This window comes from Haliotis cracherodii, unplaced genomic scaffold (assembly GCF_022045235.1).
Source record: "Haliotis cracherodii isolate W230 unplaced genomic scaffold, xgHalCrac1.p SCAF_5, whole genome shotgun sequence".
In the NCBI taxonomy this organism is placed as follows: Eukaryota; Metazoa; Mollusca; class Gastropoda; order Lepetellida; family Haliotidae; genus Haliotis; species Haliotis cracherodii.
This window is the reverse complement of record NW_027266308.1, coordinates 17,947,284-17,959,493: the sequence shown is the minus strand read 5'-3', so window position 1 is coordinate 17,959,493 and position 12,210 is coordinate 17,947,284. Positions and strand designations below refer to the sequence as shown.

General features: G+C 38.6%; 1 protein-coding gene and 1 pseudogene across 2 annotated transcripts in view; one reads left to right on the top strand and one right to left on the bottom strand.

The window, feature by feature from the left end:
* Positions 1-8,452, top strand: part of LOC139444348 (uncharacterized) — a 173,638-nt gene extending 165,186 nt beyond the window's left edge. Inside the window, exons 7-10 of one of the 2 annotated variants that reach the window (XR_011651752.1) lie at positions 4,630-4,924; positions 5,739-5,945; positions 8,132-8,213; positions 8,416-8,452. Coding sequence is in view for 1 of the 2 variants with exons in the window: in XM_071225283.1 (XP_071081384.1) it covers positions 4,630-4,924; positions 5,739-5,843 (400 nt within the window). In the remaining variant the exon portion in view is untranslated. Of the gene's footprint in view, positions 1-4,629; positions 4,925-5,738; positions 6,745-8,131; positions 8,214-8,415 lie in introns of those variants that run through there. The other variant, XM_071225283.1, reaches the window with a different exon arrangement.
* LOC139444350 (uncharacterized) overlaps positions 1-12,210 on the bottom strand; it is a 254,046-nt pseudogene that overhangs the window by 65,100 nt on the left and 176,736 nt on the right.

Sequence of the window (12,210 nt, the reverse complement as noted above, 5' to 3'; positions counted from 1 at the left end):
AATAGTATGTCTGGGAGATTGCTTCCCGTTACCTTAGTCTAGCATGTATCTAAAAACTATACTGCTGTTTTGCATAAGCATTTTACCTGATTGTATGTATTACCTGCTAAACTATAATTATATGAAATGTTGTATAAATGTTATATTACGATAGAATTCTAGGTTTAAATAGGGCTTCTGCAACAAATGCTGGTTTTGATAGGCTCCCCGGTCTGTTGGAGAGAACATCTGCCCGGAGAGTGGAAGGTCAGTGATTTAATACCAGGCCAAATCATACAATAGGGCATTAAAACATGGTACTTGTTGTTACTTGTTGCCTGATGCATGCTTGGTATTAAGGGGATTGGTTGGCTTGGAGATAGTATAATATGTCTGAGAGAGATATCCTTGTTAAACGAAAGCTTGGTATCTCTGTAGACTAGCAGTATGATACCAGCTATACTGCTATACAAGAGTAGTAATCTAGAACACAACATTAAACCCCATTTGACACCAAGAAGTGAACTTTCTTACTCAGTCATTTTGTTTCAAAATGTAAGGAAATTTGGTGGATGTGTAGTAATAGTTGGGCTCAATAAACATGTTCTGTTTCACAGGATATTTTATTGTTTACCTTTATTTGACCTTTTCACCTAGCTCGTAATTTCTCTCAAAATACATTTTTTCACACATCCAACATCAGCTCCTGAAAACGATCAGTCTCGATTATCCCTGAAACACACTCCATTGTGTGTAAAAGTTAAAACAGTGATGAAAATTATATGAATGGATCACTGAAAATCAGTGCTGACACCCAAGGTAGGCATGTCCTGCTCTATAAGTATCAACTAAATCTAAAACTTCACATTCTTGTTCCCTCCAATAATGATGCCTGAGCTGTACAATTGGTTCGATCTGAGCTTTAATAAACAGCAGCCATTGTGGGAAAATAATATTACCCGTATGAAATACATCACCATTTCTTGTTTGTTTCATTTTTAGCCACCATCAAACATGGGTGTATACATCCTTTTGCCCAGCAGTTTATATGTCACTATGATATTTTACATTTTCACCTTGATTTGACTTTTGCACTTCAACCATACTATCATGGAACTGTTCTGGGTGAACAATGCCTTCCAAATGACGTGCTGGTTTTCTTGGGGAATTAGTCAGCAAAGAGCCGGAGTCACAGGAGACTAATCACAATTTTATATACAAGAACAATTAACAATTTACAATATACTTAGATAATAACTGAGGGTGCCACAGAGAGTCGGTACAACCCTCTGGGCTGTGGGAGAGAGGTCTGCTTGGTACGAGAGTCAAACCCCTTCTCTGCTAAAACTTGGCTACAGTATGTATTTAACAAAAATTAGAACAATAAAAAGGAATGTGATTGGTTGATACACGATTGGTTGTGTCCTATGCTAAATGGATGGCTAGACAGAGGGGAATACTAAATCCTGTTAATCCTGTTGGACTGGCACTAATCTTGTTGACATATTTACTGGATGCTTTGAAAGAGATTATGGTGACACTATAGACAAGCTTGTGTTGGGGCTAATCCTTAATGCACTATAAACGAGCTTGTAGACGTAACTCTTTTCACTCCTGGCCGCTCAACCCTAGATAACCTCGTCCGACTAGAGCAAGATATTAAGACAGGACAACTAAATAAACAATATACCACAGGCATCTTCTTAGACTTCTCTAAAGCTTTCGACATGGTATGGCACGATGGGCTAATACAAAAACTTAAAAAAATAGGACTCAAAGGTCAGATAATAAACTACATCCAGGACTTCCTAAACAATTGTTAAATAACCGTGGGTATAGACCAAACTCTATCGGACCAATGTCCCCTAGAAAATGGTACTCCACAGGGCAGTATCCTCAGCCCCACCCTCTTCAATATAATGATAAACGATCTATTCGAGGGCCTATCCCCTAAAGTAAACACATCAAAATTCGCGGATGATGGAGCCATCTGGATCCGCACTAAAAGTATGAACATGGTCCAAAATTTACTCCAAAAATCTCTTAATAAAATACAACAATGGGCTGACAAATGGGGCTTCTCCCTTAACTCAGAAAAAACAACAGGAATAGTATTCAAACATAAAAACATGAAACCCGCCTCCCCAATCCTCCAGCTAAACAATCAAACAATCAAATTTCAAAAACAAACCAAATTCTTAGGACTTATTTTCGATGAACATCTCACCTGGGATGCTCACATCCAAAACCTAACAACTAAATGCAGTAAAGACCTAAACACCCTAAGATGCCTAACTGGCTCTAACTGGGGAGCATCCAAAGATACCCTCCTCTCTCTCTACATATCACTGATTAGATCAAAACTAGACTACGGCTGCGCCATATACAACACCCTAAACAACTCTCTATCTAAAAAACTTGACTCAATACAATATCAGGCTCTCAAACTAATTACACGCACCCAACATGGCACCTCCTACACTTCACTTCAGGCCTTAACAGGAGAAATGCCACTAAGTCTACGAAGGGAACAGCTAAGCTTAAATTTCTGGGCCGCGTCCCAATCAAACCCTCTCATCCAAAACTTAATAAACCAAAACATCAGCCCCAAAAACCAAGCTCTAGCTCGTAAACACCCCTTACTTACCCCAATATCCCAAAGAATAACAAACTACCTAAATGAACACCAAATCTTAAACAAAACTGCAAACAATCAAATATCTTCATCCCTAAACTTAAAATACCCAAAACAGACACAACACTAGCTAGCCAAATAAATAAACAAACCGACCCAAACATAGCTAAAACTACCACACTAGCATACATACACGAAAATTGTCCAAATTGGTGTCACATTTACACGGACGGATCCTCAGATCCGACCTCCAAACACACAGGTTTCGGAGTCCATACCACACAACCAACTAAAACCACACAATCCTTCCGACTCCCAAACAACCAATCAATATTCACGGCAGAACTAATGGGCATGGCCTCAGCCCTCCATAATCAAGAATAAAAAAAACACCAAAAAATCCTAATACTTACCGACTCCCTAAGTGGACTGCAAGCCCTCCAAAACAAAAATACCAAAAACCGACTTAAATTAATAAATCAAATACTTTAAAGCTCCAACGACCTAACTAAGACAGGCAAACAAATAACCTTCTTGTGGATACCCGCCCATGTAGGAATATACGGTAATGAAAACGCCGATAAAGCAGCTAAACTATCCCTCAAAATCCCAGAAATAAGCTTAAACTTACCCATCTCAAAATGAGAAATTAAAATTGTAAACAAGCAAAAAATCACAAAAAAATGGCATAACCTATATCTAAACTCAAATAGCCAAATCAAAAAAGTGCTCAGCAAACCACTAACCAAACCAAAAATTCTCCATCCATCAAAAAAAATCGACAGAGTAATCACTAAACTCCAAACAGGACACACCAACCTAAATAACCACCTAAAAAAATTTAAAAAACACACTACAGGTAACTGCCCACACTGCAAACAACCAGAAACCCCAGAACACGCACTCATCCACTGCACACACTACCTAACACATCGAACCGCATTACAAACCACCCTCAATCTAAACAAGGCTCTAACTCTAGAAGCAATACTAAACCCACAAAATAAACTAGAAAACTTCAAGGCCTTAGGCGTATTCTTAATCAAAACGGAACTAATAAAACTATCTAAAAACACAATAACCTACCAAATCAAAATCACATAAACAAACAAACATCCACCATACCCAGCTCCCTTAGTTCTCCTCCCCAATCCCATCGGCATCTATTCCAAATCTCAAAATTCCAAAATTCTATATAAGCAACCCTAAAACCCCCCTCTTGGGTTGCACAGACCACTTTCGCCCCTTTCGGAAACACATTAAATGGCCTGGCCGGGCCCGTGTGCGAAAACCGCATCAGTCGGAAAGCGCACTTTAAATCTCCAAAGTAAGTAAGTAACTACTCTTGTCTTATTGAATAGTATGTCTAGAAGATGCGCTCCCATTGCCTTAGGCTAGCATCTGTCTAAAAAGCTATAACTGAAACTACTGATATTTTATATATGCATTTTTTTACCTGATGATAAGTATTACTTGCTTAACTATAATTATATGAAATGATGTATAAATATTACATCATGATAACTCATAAAAGCACTTGATGTAGATCTAATTATTATAGGATAACTTAGTATAAATGTTATACCATGATAATACTCTAAGCTGAAATTTCTTATGGACGTTTCTCACCCATGTTTATGCATGTTAAATGTAATAATATATGATCATGTTGATATGTGTTATAGTTTGTTGTAGGATTTATCACACATGTACCACTTTGGGTAACATTTCAAAAATAATTTGGTTAAAGGCTCTCAAAATGCATATTTAGAAATATGAACTTCTTTGCTGAAGCTGCCAGATTGAGGGAGCTTAACTTTGGCAAGTATGTTTCATTATGATGATACCATATTGTGTGTAATCTTAGTTTTTAGTCAGTAATTATGCAGAAAATATTTGAATGTCAATGCTGACAGCAGCTTTTGTTAAATGGCTGTCTTTGTTGGCATATCAAACTTTGATCTACATATCCATTTGAGCTATATTTGTTTCTGGAACTTTTTTATGTTTCTTAGGTTCATAGTGATTGATGGTGCTATGACCGAAGTGCCACGACCCAGTTTGTACGGAGCATATCATCACATTGAGTTGAGTGAGCCAACTGATATTGTACAAGTGGAGAAGACAACAAATAGAAGCAGCCTGAATGATCCCCACAGAAAAGTGTATGATGTCGTAGGGCCAGTGTGTGAGAGCACAGATTTCCTTGGCAAAGAACGATTGTTACCAGAGCCACACGAAGGCTGTGGTTTGGCTATATTCGATGTTGGAGCATATTGCAGTAGTATGTCATCGAACTATAATCTTAGGGTGAGTTCAAAAAATTTGTCTTTTTCTTTAATAACGGTTATTTTTTGCTGTCTTGAAGTATCTAAAATCATAGCCTGTTTTAACTGGTAATGAATAGGGTTGTTGAAATATGTTTCATACCTATCCTACAGTTGTGAAAGGTCATGGGGTTTATTCAGAGGTCACTGCACCATTGCCATTGTAACTATAGTTCTCTGAACCTATGGAATTGTGGTCGGGGTTCAATATACATATAAATATTGAATAAACAACTAATATCTACATATTAACCAATCTGAGGCCTCCATTCGATCGCTATGGTGTTTGGATAGTAATGGAAGTGACGTTACATTGTAGGATATCGTAAGATACACCTTATTACTAAATTAAGTTTGATTGACCAGTTAACCAGTTAAAAGGGTCAGGAAGCATAACCTTTATAAAAAATGTGCATCAAGCAACCAGGTGGTCATTGTTGAGAGGGGTCCTAAAAATGATAAGTCATTTCCACATCTGTACATCTTTTTGAGGTTGCATGATTAGAAAACACATTCCGACTCACTTTCATAACCTGGTAAGCGACGCTCTGATTGGATGGATGAAAGGTCGTTCTGACGTGAGCCCCTAATGGGATGTCTTCAGATCTTTGTTTAGCGGTAGCGAGAACTAAGGTCTGATTTTAATGAGATTGTCTGAAGATGGATCCCATTGGCTTGTCTTTTTCCTTTTTAAGAGAACCAGCGATGGTCAGCCAAAATAAATGACAGAACAGAATTTATCTGCAAAGGAAAGGCAAAAAGCGTAAACATTTTAAAATGTGAGTTGTTTGTTTCAGCTTCGGCCTTGTGAGGTGATGGTGGATGGCAGCACATGGCATATCATACGCAGACCTGACACATTTGCTGATCTTTTTGAGCCATATGAAGGACACTGGCAATAATTTGTGGAGTTTCCAGTTAGGTTTAGACCAATAAGTTTGCGAAAAACATCACACTTGTCGCTAAACATATATTGGCAAAATTATTCTTGACTTTGGATGAAGGTATGGATGTGATGATATGTGTTTGTTTATAGTTGTCATTTCTACAAATTTTATCTCCCAAATTTACCCTGTTTTAATAATAATACTAATACTAATACTAATAATGTGCATACTTATTATGCCTCAAAGTGAGAATGACCAATAAGAGCAGAACTACTAACCCCATATGAGCCTATATACCATCAGTAGAAATCCAAGATAGTTGTTACTGACCTAATATGAGTCAGTAACAGCCATTTTGGATTTTCCAACACCCACCTCACATATTTCACATGAAAATTCTGGTACAGAAAATCATTATTCAACACCGTTTTGTGTTATAATATCATCAATTGTAATGCGCATTAAATTTTAATGAAACCACCTTCGTGACTTTATTAATAAAGATTTTAGAGAAAAAAACTTCAAGGGAGGTCACTGAGTTACAAATAGTAACGTCATAGAACATAATATAGGATGACATCATTAAACAAGAAACAGTGGCCCGCAGATTTCTGATAACATGATAATTCTTTTCATTTTAGCTATAATACTTTACACGTTCACATTAACTGCATTATATATTCTATTGTTAATGTTTATGTTTACATTAAAGCGTTGTATTGGAAACATATGCACTGGTCCTCCATTGTAAGTTTTCATTTTGACATGACATGTGCAACAAAGATACCAAATAGTGTAAACTTTTCGGCATAATAAATTTATTAAGGTGTCTTTAGTTGCTCATGCCTCGCCCAATATTTTTCTGCTCACCTAATATGACACCGTGTACGGCAATCTCATTAAAATCAGATCTAAGTTCTCGCTGCCGCTAAACAAAGATCTGAGGACATCCCATTACGGGTCACGTCAGAACGACCATTTGCAAACTTTGACTTACCACTGAAACAACTAACAAGAAGCCAATTAGAAAGCAGCTTTCTCGAGCTTTACGGCACTTGTTTCAACCTGGCGACTTCCATTCCAGACTACGCTTGAAAAATATGTTGACACAGTTTTCGATTAAAATTTTGAAAACTGATCAAACAAACATTCCGGAATGTCTAATATATGGTTGCGATTGTATGGCAGTGCTTACCACGTACTGTGCAACGCCTCCTCAGTTCAAATGTTTATACCACGGAAGCGAGAGATAGACGATAATTTTTACGGAATCAGTCGTACGGGGATGTAACTGTCGTTCGGAATACACCGTGTTAACGTTTTCGAGTTTGCTTGATTAGAAAACTCATTCCGACTGTCACTTTCATGATCTGGTAAGCGATGCTTTGATTGGTCGGATGAAAGGTCGTTCTTACATGACCCGTAATGGGATGTCCTCAGATCTTTGTTAAGCGATAGCGAGAACTAAGATCTGATTTTAATGAGATTGCCTTGTATGGCAACTAAAGACACCATAACTAATATCATCCTGGCCAAATACACATTCTAAAGCATTGTGAGGCTCTTTAGTTGAAAACACCTGAAATGGCTTTCCAGCGGTGAATGATAGTTTTCAAATGTGTTTTTTACCTCAAAAAGACAACTGTAGTTATACACAATAGAAATAAAGATGTCTACATCATTATTTTCTATTTGTCTTTTAAGGTCCCAAAGGGGTGCAGGCTAAAATGGCACCTCATCAAAATGTCACTAATTTCTCGGGCGAAAACGGCACCTCTTTGATTAATAACAGTGAGTGAGTTTAACGCCGCTTTTAACAGTATTCCAGTTATATCGCGGCGTGTCAGCTTGATGTTGCAGGAAAGTCCGAAGTGATGCAGGTCTCAGATGTTTACCATTTCGGTGAAACCAACGAGCACGGGTATGGTGCTGACAAACCTAGAAACATAATCGGGGCGAACCGGGATTTGAACCCACAATCATAGGTTTCTGGCGTGCAACTCTGCATAGCCCAAGGGACGCAACTCTGCACAGGGAATCGTGGCACCTTGGACGACTGGGCCACCCGTGCCCCCTATTAATAACAATAAGAATGAGTTATGTAGTAGTATATCTGATTTATTTACATGTTATTTGATGTATTGTCATTTCCTGGTTTCCAGTTATTCACAGATAACTACAGATATTGACATATATACAGTTATTCACAGATAACTACAGATATTAGTAAAATCTAAATATTTTTTACATTTGTATACTTATCCTGCATTACTTCGTATTGCATTTACTGCTGTCTTTGACAGAGAGACGAACTGTGTGAGATCCAGCTGCTGAAGAAAGTTGTTTCCATCTGTCCAGGAAGCAGCGCTCCCTCCCACACAGTCGGTACGTGACCTGGAAGTCATGACGTCATGTCAAAACACATAACTGCTTTAACATAACATCAGAAACTTCTTGGGAGGTAGCGGAGCACAGTGGGGGCACTTAGACTTCGTTCTGCAGGATAAGTATACAAATGTAAAAAATATTTAGATTTTACTAAATTTTTTAACTTATCCTTCATTACTCCGTATTGCATCTTTATCAGACGGCACGGCCGGTGGGCATACCTTCAGATGTGAGCCATACGAAACCCTCGACAAAGGTCCGATGAAACCGCACCACATGTACAAGAGATGACTGGAACACCAGCAACCATTCCTGTTGAAGGAAACGAGAGTCGATGCAAAAGAGGGAACCCGAAATAGGTGACAGAAATAGTATGAGGCGGGAAAACCAAAACTAGAACTGACCTAAGAGAGAAATGCAGAACTCAGTAGAGCCCTCTAATCTGGGGTGATAAACACCAGAGTGTTCGATGGGCCCCGCTCAGGGTAACGAAGAATCATTGGCATCGGGGGTTGGTGACATGTTGAGCTACCACCAGGGGACCAAAGATATGAACGCCGGTGACATCTTCCAAGGCTACATCATGAAGGTAGTGGCTGGCAAAAATGGTGTCGGATCGCCAAAAACAGCCTTCCATGATTGATTTGAAGGGCCATGGTAGATGCGACCGCCCGAATGAAGCCCAAGATGAACTGCGCCATGAGTCTCATGTTCGAACCGGACAGGTCAGAGTTTCTTCTTCTGTGGGTGGTACTCACCATGGTGTGGGATGTACCATGTGTGTCCGTCACAAGGTTCAGCCTCCTCTTCAGGGATGACTTTAGCATATCCCTTCTCAAACATTTTCTGCATGAAAGTTACATATTCTTCGTGAAACTTGGAATATCTTGCCATCTTTCACCTCAGTCGTCCAAGCTATCTGGGGGCTTGATCGTTGTTGTCAGGAAATGTTACATTCTCGTCTGAATGGCAGAGCCATTTCGTAATGTCCATTGACAAACTTGATAGATTCTTCTATCCTCCTCAGAAAAAGTTTGTCTTCCTGTGAGTACTGTTTAATATCATCGATTAGTCTGTACTTCAATCTGAAAACGTTCTTGATATTGATAGGCCAATTTACCAGCAAGTCTTCTAATGTTGTCAGTGTTGTTCAAAATGTACAGCATTCTTACATTAAGCTAGGTACATAGCATACTCATCAAGAACTTAAGAGTTGTCTGCTCTTATCAAAGGCCAGTCGACTGCTTTCTTGATGAAGGTGTTTATAATCACATCTTCATGTCCATATCTATCCTCTAACTCATTCATAGTGGCAGGGAATCCAATATTGGCATCAAGGCAAACATAACTGCTTACTATCTTCCTAGCATCACCGGAAGTAAACTGATCTAGGTAGTTAATTCTTTTATCATTGTCCTCAGTGTTCAGCAATACCTTTGTCTTGAATTGTCGAATAAACTTCTGATACTGCATGGGATTACTATCAAATACTCCAATATCAGGAACTAGTTTCCTTAGATGACACACAACTTTGGCAATTACATCTTCATCACGCCTGCTTGTACAATAGGATGGGTGTGGGCTTATTTCTGCTGGTGGTGGTTCATGTCTGCAGGCGTGTCTGTATGAAGCAACTGGTCTATCTACATTCATCTGAGGCTTAACATCTTTGTCAATGTCAATATCAAACGCACTTGGTGGAATTTGATTAACGTGTCCAGGTTACCTTCACCTTGGTCACACAAAGAAATGTTGCTTACATCTTCATATTTATTCAAGACCTTGCTCGAGCTTCACTCATTAACTTTTGTCTGTGAATTTCAAGTTTCTCTTCAGCCATTTTGAGTTTCACTTTCTCCAGTTCAATTCTCTCCTTTTCTTCAAGAATTTCTTCGTTTGCTATCAATTCTGCTTTCATTTGTTCTTCTTTTATTCTTGCTGATGAGGTTCTTGACATCGATGACCTTGACTTTTCTGTAACCAACTTGTCTTTTCTTGAAACTGGAGCAGTAGTATAGGTAATGGGGGTTCTGGACCACTTCCACTGGAGCCGGATTCATATACCTATACCACCACTACAGAGGGAATTTTTTATGCGTAAATGGCTATGCGATTCAATGATAGTCATGAGATTAAGTTAAATTGACTCCAGCTCACCACCACCTGGAGTCTATGATATAAATTTTTATAGGTAATGATGGTTCTGGACCACTTCCACTGGAGCAGGATTCATATACCTATACTGCTACTACAGGGGGGATTTTTTATGTGTCAATGACTATGCGATTCAACGATAGTCATGAGATTGACTCCAGCTCACCAATACCTGGGTCCAATCATTGCTTTAGATGAGTCTAAATGGTAATAAAAATATTCTTCATTATTTTTATCTATAAAGTGATATTCAACATTTTTATTAAGTTCTTCGTTCATTTTACTAGGAGACCAGACTATATAACTACACTCTTTTTGTAAATTGATAAGAAACAATTGATTACCGTATTTGGTTGGTTTGACATCACTGATATAATAAAAACCTTGTGGTAATTCTCTCCATTTAATAGTTTTTTCCATTATTATATATTTATGTAAGCATTTGTCTAAATGTAATCACACGATAGTAAGCAATTTATTTTTAATCTCCAACCAGTTCTTTGGTTTTGGCACGGAATAATTGACGCGCTTGTTGCCTTCCCTGTTCTATGAACTTTTTTTTATCGTCTTCGCTAATACCACTGGTCTTACGAGAATTTGATCGAATCTCCTGCTTCATTTCATTGTATTTGGTGAGTTCCGACAGCACTAAACGAAACTCATCCTCGGATATCTTGCAATCGGCCATTGCTGTCGAAATATGATCCTCGATGCTGTTCAACTTTGCATCGGCGAGTATCCGAATACTATCGTGTTTTAATGCTTTCTTTTGCAACCTACGAGAAATGAATTTTATCGCTATTCCTGCCAGTCCCGAGACTCCGGCGGTTATTTCCATGCCGAGCACGATAGGCGCGGCGATTATAGTTGATAGTAAACCGACACCGGCTACACCGAGTCCCATGCCAGCTACTACAAGAGCGGTGTCAACTCCGTCCAGAGCATTCACGGCTCTGCGATACTTTTTATACAATCCAAGTCTCAACTCCCTATCCTTTTCTATTCGATGTTTTATGTCGCTTATTTGATGTAATCAAAATCCATCAACAGTTTCCTTCATTTCATCGAGCGCTGGATATAAACTCATAGTGTATATTACGAATATATAATAGTCTTTAATTGGTCTTGCTTAAATGTTTTGAGAGTATACATCAACCTTATCAAATGTATATTATACGGCAAGAATATCTTAGAAAGAGAAATACTACCACTTTTAATAATTTGAACCCCCTCGAGGGATGTAACGGGTGATGCACCGACATGAATAATACTGCAACGTTGACGCTCGTGTTTCTTGAGCCATTTAATCGATAGACCTGGTAATATTTCGAAGGCATCTACCGGTGCATCTCCGAACAAGACTTCAATAATAAGCGTAGAAATATTAGGTATTGCACTCAAGTTCTGTTTAATATCATCGAATTCTGTAACCAAATTTAAACTAACATTTTGGATTGCCGGACGACTATATAACATATGACCTGGTTTTTCTGGCAGGGGAGTGACTAACACACTTTTTCGTTTTGACGGGATATAGGCCGCGAGTACGATGCCACTATTTATTATCTTAGTTAAATTATGTCCCTTACCCATCATCGCATAAGGTGGGGTAATGACGATATTCAGTAGCCACTTGATGTTTGCCTCGACCATAGTCCATTTATTCTCACTGTTGTAAATAATATTGTACGGAGTGGTTTTAAGGAGTCTACTAACGTCGACATCGCTTAAATCTTCTAGATTACCCGCGAATGTAACTTCTTTCCGCTTGTATACATTATCGTGTAAGTGTAAAGCGTATAACTTACCATTGGTACCGGGTTTATCGAATCCTTCTGTG